The following is a 12,826-nucleotide window of genomic DNA, read 5'->3' as shown; positions in this document are numbered from 1 at the left end:
GGGAAAGACCAAAATGGAACAAAGGCACGTGCTTTGTCTCTGTCTTCTCTTTTCCGTCCTGTCAGGCTGATGCTTTCTTGGAAATTACCTTCAGCAATTTTCTGCTACCATGCACCTCCATTCATGAACCTAGCGATCTGTTCTGAAATCTTTTCTTTCCTGTCTGAAGAGTTAACAAGAAAAACTAAGAATTCCATGTCTCCTAGGATTACGTTTCTTAACCAAAACAGCATACCATACAGCTTCTGCCTAATGTGCATCTTCCTCCTTTCTGTCACAGCCTAGCCATAGAATCACAGTGTATTGCAACATGCTAATCCTATTTTAGAGTGGGTGGGAAAGAATTCTTGTTATATTGTAGCCGCAATCATGTTACCATCTCTCTGATCACCAAAGTATCGTCTTGCAATACCTGCAATGACAGCAGGGTAGAAAGAGGGAGATAACAAAAAAGATTATCTGATTTTTCTGCTTAAATTTTTTATCTCAGACATTAGAATACTTTCAACATATTATTTTTTGGTTGATAGTGCTCGGTGCACAAAGAATGTTTTACAATGTGTTTGCAGATTGGGATGTTTAACTTGAATTAATTTTCAATGCAAAATTAACAGATTTTTTTGTTTGGGATGCTATACCAATGTTCCCATGGCATGTGCTGTATCTTTCACTGCACAGCCATTTAAACCAAAAAGAATAAGGTGGTGAAACTTTGAAAAGTCCATCAAGCATGTTTTTATTTTACTGTTGTGATTTTGATGGTTATTCTTGATATAAGCAACAGCACAGACCAAGAGAAGTGACTGCAGCAGTCGTGTCTTCTGTACAGTAAAATGGAAGAAAAAGCACAATACAATATCTTTCAGCTGGTGCCATACACAGAACAAAATGAGTCCGTGATCTCCCCCTAGAATATCCCAACTTCTTCATGACATGTTCACGCTGAAGTGCAGAGAAAATGGTATGTCATGACATTGGTATGTGGAAGGCCATGCCTGTTTATTTTTAGGCACTCTAAACACTGGCAGGCACTTCTGGCTTAACCTTTATCTGTTGCTTGGCATTCTGAGGGCTGTAAACTTGCAGCAGTATTATTGCTGTATTTCAAGTATTCTTTGAATGTTTGATGATTGGCTTGTGCGTGTGAAAAAGAAAGGTACCTGTTTACTGTGGTAGTATTAGTGGTAGCAGGTGTAGTCAAGGGCTGCTACTTCCAGAGGCAAGTAAAACCCCTAAGCACTCATTTGAGAGGGAGGTACAGGTGTGAACCTCACTGTATCACAGAGAGCAGTGGTTGAGCAGTATGTGAAAAGTAGTAGTAGTACATACAGGTATTTCCTCCCATTCAAGAATGAAAAAAAAAAAAAACCCACAGATATTCAAGTAGTGTCATGAGTGTCTGTCAGCCTGTGCCGCAAAGAAACTGGGTTGTTTTTTCCCTCTTTGCTTCTGTGCTATTAGGGATTGCTTCATACACAGCTGGAGCTGTTGTATCTGACCTACTGTTTTCTTCAGGAGGGAGGAAATAATGCTGCTGTAGATTAGTGTAACGGACAAATTCCTAGCCTCTTTGAACACAAAATTAAAACCAGGGAGGCTGGGATTTCAGAATCACAGAATGGCTGAGGTTAGAAGGGACCTCTGGAGGTCATCTAGTCCAACGCCTCTGCTCAAGCAGGGCCACTTAGGCTGGTTGCTCAAGACTGCTTCCAGATGGCTTTTGAATATCTCTAGTGATGGAGACTCCACAACTTCTCTGGGCAGCCTATGACAGTGCTCTATCACCCTTACAGTAAAAACGTGTTTTCTGATGTTCAGAGGGGACCTCCTGTGTTTCAGTTTGTGCCCATTGCTTCCGTTTCTGTCACTGAGCAGAGCCTGGCTCCATTGTTGCACCCTCCCTTCAGATACTTACACACATTGATAAGTTCCCCTCTGAGCCATCTCTTCTCCAGGCTGAACAGTCCCAGCTCTCTCAGCCTTCCTTCACAGGAGAGATGCTCCAGTCCCTTAATAATCTTTGCGGCCCTTTGTTGGACTCTCTCCAGTATGTCCATGTCTGTCATACTGCGGAGCCCAGTAATGGACTCTGCTCCAACTGTGGCCTCACCAGTGCTGAGCAGCAGAGAAGGATCACCTCCCTCGACCTGCTGGCAACACTCCTCCTAATGCAGGCCAGGATACCGTTAGCTTTCTTTGCTGCAAGGACACGTTGGTGGCTCATGTTCAACTTGGTGTCCACCAGGACCCTTGGGTCCTTTGCTAAGGAAAAGCAGTTTCATTTATATTGGAAAGGCAGAGTCCTTAACTTCTGCCATCTTTTTGGGCAGGCATGTTGCTGAGCTCTTTAGGCAAGGAATTTTTTAAAAAATAGACACACAGGTGTTGCATTCACTGCTTCCATAAATGTGCTAAGAAGAGCAAACCTGAAATATAAAAAATAAAAATTTCAAATATAAAAAAAAAGTGTACATTTGACTGGCATGTTCATACAGGAAATTCCATTTAAGCATAAGAAAAAAAATTTTTCTACTGTGGTGGTGGTCCAATACTGGAACAGATTGCCAGAGAAGTTGTGGAGTCTCTGACTTTGCAGATATTTAAAACCTGATTGGACACAACGCTCAGCAACCTGCTCTAGCTGATCCTCCTCTGAGTAGGAGGTTGAACTAGATGATCTCCAGAGGTGCTGTCCATTCTCAGCTGTGCTGTGATTCTGTATTGGCCCACTCTAGATAACAGTATGTTTGTACAGAAATTTCTTTTTTTTTTTTTCAAGATATATAGAGATTTTTACAGATATACAGAGAAAAAATGTCAAGGGCAACTTCATAGAAACTAGTGCTTTAGAAGAGCTAGATAACAGATTGACATGAAAGAGAATGAAAGAAACCTTGTCAGACTGCTAGTTTATTTCAGTAAATTCCTCTGCTATATCATGTATTTTTACTCCTGTAAGCACAATTTGTTGTCAGTCTTTGTTTTACTCTCACTTGTTAAACTTGTAGAAGTTTAATAAATTTGATACTTCATTCATGGCTTCAAAGAACACACCAATGTGTATTCATATACTGCAATGCACTATGTTACCTCTTTCAACTTCTGTTTAATCTTAGTAAACACATTTTTACTCTGTTTCCCCAGTTCTGTAGGTGGCTGAATAAGAGTTGCATAAATATTGTCCTTTATACTGATTTCATGATATATACACTCAGAGCACTTTCTGCATGTCCTATTTCTGCAAATGGAATTGCATGTTAAAAGAGACCACCAAAACCTGCCTGAAATATATAAGGCAACTTTTCTTTTTGGTTGAGGGCAAGCCTTATCTTGTGAGATTGACCTATTTGACCTTTTGGAAACATATCATCAGCACTTCTATTTAAAGACCCTTTTACTGTTCCAGTGACCACTGTAAGCAACCATGGAAAAAATGTGAAAAAATCAAGTGATATGTACGTTGTAAAGCTCAAATTCATGGAGTATCAACTTCTCTAAATGAGAAGCTATTGGCTTTGAGAAATGAGTGCTGTCTTCCCTCTCTACTGATTTTTAAATCCCAGACAGTGCTAAAAAATATTTGCAATGGACATTCCAGTGATACTCTCACCTAATGTGAGCTCACCTCAGGTTGGAGGATGTTTTGGGGCTTTATGACTTGTGAGGATGCTACAGGATGTGATGGGTTTGCAGGCAAATGGGCAAGTGCAGGAAGGGCTGCTAATTTTCGTAAGACATCACTCCCAACAAATGAAAAGCATTAATCCTCAGTTTTAGAGACGTTATTGGACGACAGCTGTAGGTGGTTTTAAACTGTTACTACCTGAGGATCGAGTGCAGTAATAAATAAAAACCCTTTCACCTCACCTGGCTGTAGTAAGTGTGAGGTTCTCATATGTTGCTCTTTCATTCTCTGAAATTGCTTGGTCCAGTGACATTGCTATAGCAGTGGGAAGCAGGCATTTTGAAACTGTAATCCTTGCTTCGGGCTTCACTCCTCTAGTATCTCTTTGGATTATACAACCTTGATGCTTCAATTTCTTTTTTGTGAAAGATTGATATTAATACAATTTCTATCTCTCATAGAGTGTTCTAGCTTTATTAGTTGGCATGTGGTATTCTCAAGATGTGTAACTGAATGAAAAAAATTGTGACTTTGAGTGTGTTTGCACAGAAAGGTCACAGTTATGAGTATGCTATGCAGAACGCGTTTTGATTTCTTTTTTACATGTGACCGTGTAAGCCTAGTGTAATAAAATATAGGTTTTAAAATACTGTAATAAATAATGTAAAAATAATTTGTACTGCAAAATGAAGGCTGCTTCTTGCTTTTTATCTTCTATGGTGAACATCTAAACATAAAGTAGAGGCACTATTTTCCTGTTTTATTAATATTACTCTTTTTACTATGACCACTAATCAGCCTTAATTATACTTTAAATTAATGTTCATGTCCATGCAGTGAGCCTGATTCATCATGGCTTGCACAGACCTCTGTTTCTCTACACAGTTAGTAAAAGAATGCTGCCTGTTTTGTTTGATAGCATTTTTAGATGTCCTACAAAAATGTAGCTGTGTAAACAAGTTCCGTGGCTGTGGAGAATCAGGTCTAGTAAAAGCTGGACATAGCCTTCATAATATTCTTTGCAGATAAACCTGAACTATAACTTCCGTTGTTATTTTTGCCTAGGAACTGTGAGGATGTGTTATCAACTGAAGACTGTGAAACGTTATACCGGTTTGTTTATACCACACACCGTCCGCTTGCAGTAGCAGCTGGGGAATTCCTTTATAAAAGGTATCTCTGCCTGCCTGCCTACTTCTTGCATATTCTCATTTATTTCATAACGAAGGTGGATTTCTTTAAGAGAGGCATTAAGCATTTATTTTTCTGCTGGAAGTGTGTACCATGAGGCTACTAGATGTGCTTTCTTTGGCTGAATCAGAAGAGAAGTGCTGTCTGGGAGTAATCGTTTGTGCCCCTGCACAGCCCTGGCACAACAGGCATAAGAAGAGTTGCAAGACTAACACGGAGAATATGAAACAACTGATCCACAGATGCCATGCTATGTTGAGAGCATACCTCCTTTCTTTCTACTTTCTTTTCCTGTTGCTTTGCTTCTTGCAAGTTAATTCGTCACCTGGCATCTGCTGGATTTCCATAGCTTTGGTGATTAATCACAAAAATGGCCTCCTCTTCTCCCTTTGGAAGTTGCCTTATACATTGTAAAGGCTTAGAATAATGAGAGATGCAGCAGATTAAAAAGCCCTCCCAATTTTCTGTCAGGTTAATGAAGTACAGGGTTTATCTTCCCCAGGAGTAACTCTTACAAATGGGATTTTTATAACAATGGTTGCATGAAGTGAATAGAGTTGGCGTGCTAAAAAGAGAAGAAATAAATATTCTGTCTCTATGGCTGAGAGAAATAATTTTGCCTTAGAAAGAGGAATGAAAATAAAAATATTTTGGCAAGACTTTAGTGGGGAAAAATTCAGAAATAATAATGATTTGTCTTTTCATACACGCAGAATCTTCTCCTAGTTGTCTCTTCCTATCTAGTTGAATTGCTGATATTCTGGGGTTTGTGGAGCCAAGTCCAACAGAAAGACAAATGAAGATAAATTTCTGTTTTGATGAGTCTTCTATCACATCTGCTAGTCTTACTTAGTCTTTTGTGTTGATCCTAATATTCTATCATAAATCAGTTTTTTTTCCACTCAGAACACTTTTGCTTTTTGCTACTGAATTGATTGCCCTGATAACTTTTTCTACCCCACTTCCCAGTGCAGTGTTGACCCTGTAAACCTCATAGTTGTTCCTGTTTGCACAGTTCTTCTCTGCAGCATTTCTGCCCGTATAGAAATGTTTGTTGTAGCGTGATAGAAATGTTAGTGACACCCTCCTTTCCCTGGTCATACTGGTAAAAGTTCTAGTGCAAGTGCTTATGCTCCCCCCCGCCTCCTTCTTCTTGGTTTAGTGAAATCTCCTCAATGTCTGCATTTTTAACTTAGGTTACTCAGCATAAGTTACACCAGTAAAAACACTTTCTGAAAGTATAAGCTTTTACTGACATTGAGTAGTGTGGTCCTGCTCTTAAATCCAAGCCATTTGGGCCCTGCATTAGTCTGTGAGGATGGCCTTCCTGTATTTGTCTTGGGATTAGCACCTTTTGTGAGCAGTACAGTCACACTCATTTTGGATAAAGAGGGAAATGGAAATCAAAGTGTCATGTGCTTCATACTTGAGACAGAAGAGGAAGTTTTTCTACTGTATTTGTGAAGTTGAGTAAATTGCCTCTTACAAACACAATATACTGTGCTTTCTTTGAGAAGCTTCAGTTCAAAGATGAACCATGATGTGATATTTCTACTCAGTTGTTAAGGTTTAAATTCAGTCTAGTGAAAACCCCTTTTCACGCATGAGCAAATGCCTACCTCATTATACATTCAGTGCTGTGGAATCTGCATCTGTTGTCCAGAAATCTGGCAGGGTACCGATGAAACTGTCAGAACTAGTCTCTCACAGGGATAGCAGATCTCTCATAATGGAAAACAATCTAATCTCTTTTCCTTTCATCTGATAAAAAAGTCTAATGTGATTTGGAGTAAATAAGTAGACGTTTAGAAGAAATGCAGTCCTTGGGATCTTGGCAGAATTAGTGTTACATTGGCAAATGAGTATAAGGAGAATGTGGCAGAACTGGACTGACTTCCTTTTCTGTTGGCAGGCTGCTTAGTCATGAGGGAGATGAAGAAGTTCAGCCCAAAGGAGGAGGGAAGTTTGGGGCGAGTACTGACCAGTTGAAAAGATTAATATGTTTTTTCCTGGAGAGTGAGGTGAGGAGAAGAGTCCCTGCAGTAAGCCTTTTAAATCCAGCATTGCATGTTAAATCAAGTATTGGCTTCCTTTTGAAAACTATTTCTGGTGATGAGCTCTGAAATCTTTGGTGTTTAGGATGTTTCCGCTCTCTAGGATGAGTTTTTAATGAAGACATTTCTGTTCTGTTGTATTAAAACTAATTTACAACTATGCTAATGGAGAGAATCAGTGCTGAAGCAGCTTCTGAAAACAGCCTGAAAGGCTAATGCTCCTAACTGAGGGGTTTTTGGTATGTGTACCTTTCTGTAGGCAGATGTGGATTGCTGTACCATGGCTCTATGCTGACTAAGAACTGCGTAGTTTTACTGAGGATTTTATCAGCTTAAGTGCTATACTTCACTGTTTGGCTTTTGCAGTGGTACAGACCTATGTCCGGCCAAAGTGTCTCAGGCACAGCAGTTTTTAACCTTTCTGCAAAGAATTTCACAGACATTGCTTAAAATGTTGACTCATTTCTAGTCCCAAGGTTGGATTTTTAGTTATTATGATCAGCAATATAAAAGCAATACAGAAGCTAGTTTTAAAGAGATTACTTAAATTGCAAAGGAAAGTTATCCTAAAAAGAGAAAAAGAAAGCTTTTTTTCTTGCTCTTCCTGCTTTTTTCCCCACTTTCCTGCTTTGTATCAGGTTGAAGACATGGTGTTTAAATGTTGATTAGCTTCAAACCAAATATACGTTGGAATACTATGTCTGAATATATGTGTGAATGACACAGCTTTGTAATTGGAAAAAGGAAGAGGAACATATAAAACTGTATTTCTTTTAATGACATGTTTGCTTCCATAAACCTGTGTGTTTAATCTCTAGCTACACAAACATGTTGCATACCTCATAGACAGCTTGTGGGACTGGGCAGGCAAATTCCTGAAGGACTGGGAGTGCATGACTACTCTTCTATTAAAAAATGCTGAAGAAGGTGGAGAAGGTGGGTAAGCAAAGAGATAATTTTATCTGAATCAATCTCCTGATACTGCTTTTTGAACCTTGCTGTTTAGGATCATTTCATATTGCAGTACCCTTTAATCCCAAATTGTGATCCCCAAGGGCCATAAAACAGATGAAACTCAATGCACTGCTGATGTGTTATTTTTATCAACATATTTGTTTTATTCTGTATTTATGTAATGTTAGTTTAGAAACTTTACAAGAATACTTGTATAATTAAGCCATAACGCTGATGTAGCATTCACTTTTTGTTTGTTTGTTTGTCCAGAACTTAAGAATCTAAAGGTATTAATTGATTGACGTGCAGTATTGTTGGGCCGTTGTTCATGCCTGAAAAGAAAATGAGTAATGTGTTGAGTTCTTTGACATCTAGCGCTCTAGAGGATTAGTTTTTAGTAGAATTATTTAAAGTGAACTGAAATAAATCTTTAAGGCCCCTTCTACACCAAAACCATTCCATGATTCTGTGAACAGTTGTTGTCGTAGAGCTGGATGTGGTTGTGTGATTGAAATCAAAGTTTGTAGACCCAGTGAGTTAAAGCATTTTGGTACTTAAAAGAAGCAGCTTTGTCCTAAATGAGATAGTAGTCAGTAGAAGTAGGCCTCGCTAAAACTGCCCTGAAAAGTTTGACCATGAAAAGGAATAATTGTTTTTGTGTTCAGTAAAAGTAGAAAATAATTTTCTTCAAATTAGATCAAACGCTCTCTAGGTGTTTATTTAGCAAGACCGCATCTTTCTTTCTCTAGTGTCCTTCCACAGTTGCTCAGATAAATGAGTAGGCTTCACATTAGCTACTGCTGCATCTTCATTTTTCTTTTGTGTGATGCTGAAAGGAGCCTGATTTACTTACAGCACTGAGTGATGCCCACGAAAGCACTCTCATTGAAATTATCCTCGCAACGGTTAGAGAAGCAGCTGAAGGTCATCCTCCAGCGGGCAGAGGTGCAGCCAAAAAAGTCAGTGCATCTTAGTCTTGTTTATTGTCCTGTAATCACATTCTCTTTGCCTTATGTGCTTTGCCAGACAGCATGTTTCTAGTGGTAGGTATATCTTAGGAAATAGTGGCTTATTTTTATGAAACGACACAGTGTCTTTTGACCTCTAGATCTTATTACTAGTGGATTTTGAAGGAGATGAGCATTAGAGGAAAGCCAGTTGAAGCATTTTATTGACAAATGGGAAGCATTTTATCCACAAGATATAGCTGTTCAGTGATCTGCATCTAATTTAAGGTTAACAAAAAATAAAAAAGCATTTGGTTGTCCCCGTGGTAAAGTATATTTATCTTTAGCTTGATATGCTTTAGACAAAGGCCTGTGAGTTAACCTTGGGTTACATGTAAAATTCCACTCAAATGTAAGAGATTTTATATTGAAACAAAATGCTTTATCTGCAGATTCTGTCAGTAAAAGAAAAGAAAATACAATTGGAAGATTGTACCAAAATTACTGAACACTTTATTATGGTGCTTCCTCAGCTCTTGGCAAAGGTAACTAACAGCTGCTCTGTGAATGCATGTTAAATATTTCATTAAAATTCCTGCAGTGTACTCATATCCTGTTTTTTCTCTGCAGTATTCAACAGATGCACAAAAAGTGGCAAATCTTCTGCAGATTCCTCAGTATTATGATTTAGACGTTTGCAGTATGGGACATCTAGAGAAGGTGAATGTGAATTGGGGTAGTCTGTTCCTGTGAAATGTACTAAATTTATGTGACAATGGACAGAGTTTAGTGAGACTTGGCACAAGTAGGGGACTGTTGAAATATAAAGAAATGGTCTCACACCTAGAGGAAAGTGGTCTTACTCAGGCTTTACTTTTTGATTTGGGACTGCCAAAGAAAAGCCTTAGCGCTTGTTGATTCTGATATGCTGTGACTGGTGGGTAATGATTTGTGGTTTCGTGTTGTGTCTTCTGTTCCTGCTCCTCTGCTCCTTAGACTGGCATTTATTTCACATTGGTTGTGTGACTGATAGAGATACATGGGCCTAGTGACATGCATCTAAAGCATAAGTGGAGTTTTGTGCAATTTACCTATAATACCCCTTTTATCACCTGCAGCATTTGGATGCTTTGCTGAGAGAGGTAAAAGACATTGTGGCCAAACACTCTGATGTGTCTGTCCTTGAGGCTTCCTCCAGGACTTATTATATCCTCTGCAGTGAAGAAATTGCCATCTATAACCAGGTGGATCGTGCCCGAACTCAGCTGATAGATGAGTTGATGGGACAGCTTAACCAGCTACTAGATGGCTTCTGGCAAAAGGTGAGTGTGACTCATTGTGGAGATAAACAGACTGTTTCCCTATGAAAAATAAAACGACAAAAAAATTAAGGGGAATATAGCACTGTTCTTTGCCTGCTGTTTCTGCTTGAGTGGAGTAGAGCTTTCAAAGGTGGATTTGCACCTCTGTAAAGATTGACTGTTTACATTCTAATGAAGCAGATGTATTTTGGCAGGAATAGAGTGGGGAAAATAATAAACAAGGTAGTCCACACAAACAACAGGGCATTTTATGTCTTCTGAATATTCTGGACCCAGGCTCCATAGTTGCACCATTACTGTGCCAAAGATACTATGCAAGATAAGCTAATAAGTGCTGCAGATCTATAGAATCATAGAATGGTTAGGGTTGGAAGTGACCTCAAAGATCATCTAGTTCCAACCCCCCTGCCATGGGCAGGGAAACCCTCCACTACACCAGGTTGCCCAAAGCCTCATCCAACCTGGCCTTAGGTGATGACACTCTTCCCAAGAAGGTATAGGTCAGTACTTCTCCATATTTGACTGTACACAAGATGTCCTTTGTGCTACCGCTTTGGCTGTAGAGATAGTACTAGGAAAAAGAACAAGCCGGCAATCTGCAATGCAGATTGTATAGCTTTGGGGTCTTTGAAATGACAACTTTCCCCTTGAAGGAGGACTGTGGAGTCTCCCTCAAAGTTTTTTATTAGTTCTAAAAAGCAGAAACAGCTGGTGATGATATGAATAGCTTGCTGGCTGAACTGAACAACAGAAGCCCACAGCTGATCTGATCAACTGTGCCGTCATGAACAGGTGTCATGCCATGGTATGAGAGTTAACACTAGCAAGTTTTTATTGGACACCGGGATATTGTAAAATGTGTCAAGCCGAAAAAATCCCCTAACCTCAGATTGGATTTATTTTGTTGGTCTTAAATAGATATCTCTGTCAATATGGAAGAATGTGTACTTATGAGAAACAAGATAAGTGCTAGAGCAGGGATTCTTCGACTCCTTCGTAGTGTGATCCATATCTAAATAAAGCGATTTTCTTCTAGAACCCCTCCCTTCTAATTCCTGGTTGTATATACCGTCTCCCATAATCACGTAGTATACTTGTGGAAACTGCAGCAATTGCATCTATGGGAAAGTATTTAGTATATTTTTAGCTATCTTTGAATGTGATCTGGCAGCTGGAAGCAAGGAGAGTCAGCACCATGTGAACAGTTAGCTTTCCAGAGATCCTTAACAACTGTGTGAGGGACCATGAATGGCCTCTGAATCTGAGGGTTCGCACTTCTGTGTTAGCCTAATGGCTAGTTCTTACTCAGTGTTAGCAATACCGTGGCCTAGGGAGGCTGCCGTGGGTTTATTAATGACAGAGACATTTCCTTGTACAAAATTTCTGTGCATTCAATGTGGTGTTTTCTGTTTACGGTGGAGGAAGACATGAGTAGCATGGTTAAAGATGAAAGGACTGGGGAGAGCTGGAGGAGAGTAATTGAAGCTTATGGGTTTGTTGTGAAGAGAACATAGTAGCTGACTTGCCCCACACTAGCTAATACCTTTCTCTTTCCTAAACTTTCGTAATTTAGGAAGAAGGATTTTATGAAGATGCAGGAGAAATTTCCCGGATGCACTCCGCTTTGAGAAGAGTAGCAACTTTTCATAAGTGAGATATTTATTTACACAGTTTTCTTCCCCATATACTTAAGTGTCAACCTAACAGGCGCAAAGTGAGAATTGCTCTTATTTGTTGTTTTTAATTTTTCACAAGGGAATGAAACTGATCCCTATGACCCTTCTTCTCAATGTATCTTTTACCTATCCCGTGTGCTGGGGCTGCTCTGTTTTTGCAAAGAGAAATCTAATGTTGAGTTGCGAACACTCAAGAGTATTAGAAACAGATTTTTAAAGTGGGGTGGGGAAATTGTTCTTTATTGTTCTTTAGACCTTTTTGGGCACTTAGAGAGTGTGGATAGAATGTAGAAGAAGGTACAGAGCTCAAGCTTCTTTTTCCTCTCCTCACGGCACTGCAGTTTTGTGGTAGGAATGCAGACTGTAAAGCTCTGGACTGAAGGTTACAGCATTAGATTATGAAAAACTTAATTTCGTTTCCCCTCTTTATAATTAATAATTAGTTATTTAACATTATTGCTGTACATCAGATGAAGGCAAAAATAGGATACATTTAACCTGTTTGGTCAAGTGAGATTTCATGTCTTGCTTATTTTATCATTACTGTTTTTTTTTTTCACTTGCAGTGCCCATGATCTCACCAAGTGGAATCTGTATGACAAGACTTTAAGATTGCTGATGTTTGAAATGAAACATGGGAGTTTGCCTGTTCTGGTGAGTTGTTAATATTTAACCTTGAAAGAGGTTTTTCTTTTTGAAAGAAGGAAAATTATGAAATATTAATATATCTGTGTCCCATGAGGCAGAAAGATACTGTTTCCATTTCTTGATCTGGGAAAATGAAGCTGTCTTTGGTATAACATTATTGTAATCAGTAAATTCATGCCATGGATTAGTATATTTTGGAGATTATTGAAAACTATGGTGATCATCTGACATCTGGATCAATCCTTTGTCGTGCTTAGTACTTCCCATTGATTGCACAGTCTTGCTCTTGGTACATATGAAATTATTGGGACTGTGAGGAGCCCCTTATACACTGCATGTAACCAGAAATGGGAATACTTTGGACTCATTGCTTGCAGATTGACTCTTGGTGAAGATGGTTTGTAATTAC

The 12,826-nt window shown here is 39.1% G+C and overlaps 1 protein-coding gene across 1 annotated transcript in view; it reads left to right on the top strand.

The window, feature by feature from the left end:
- Positions 1-12,826, top strand: part of LOC104376980 (cohesin subunit SA-2) — a 64,335-nt gene that overhangs the window by 34,518 nt on the left and 16,991 nt on the right. Inside the window, exons 13-21 of the mRNA XM_086609705.1 lie at positions 4,691-4,798; positions 6,729-6,837; positions 7,689-7,806; positions 8,680-8,783; positions 9,224-9,316; positions 9,402-9,491; positions 9,890-10,093; positions 11,667-11,743; positions 12,336-12,423. Coding sequence (XP_086465831.1) covers positions 4,691-4,798; positions 6,729-6,837; positions 7,689-7,806; positions 8,680-8,783; positions 9,224-9,316; positions 9,402-9,491; positions 9,890-10,093; positions 11,667-11,743; positions 12,336-12,423 — 991 coding nt within the window. The remainder of the gene's footprint in view (positions 1-4,690; positions 4,799-6,728; positions 6,838-7,688; positions 7,807-8,679; positions 8,784-9,223; positions 9,317-9,401; positions 9,492-9,889; positions 10,094-11,666; positions 11,744-12,335; positions 12,424-12,826) is intronic.

Source organism: Tauraco erythrolophus, chromosome 1 (genome assembly GCF_009769465.1).
Source record: "Tauraco erythrolophus isolate bTauEry1 chromosome 1, bTauEry1.pri, whole genome shotgun sequence".
NCBI classification, from domain to species: domain Eukaryota; kingdom Metazoa; phylum Chordata; class Aves; order Musophagiformes; family Musophagidae; genus Tauraco; species Tauraco erythrolophus.
Note: the sequence above shows the minus strand (reverse complement) of the source record. Positions and strands in the feature narration are given on the sequence as shown.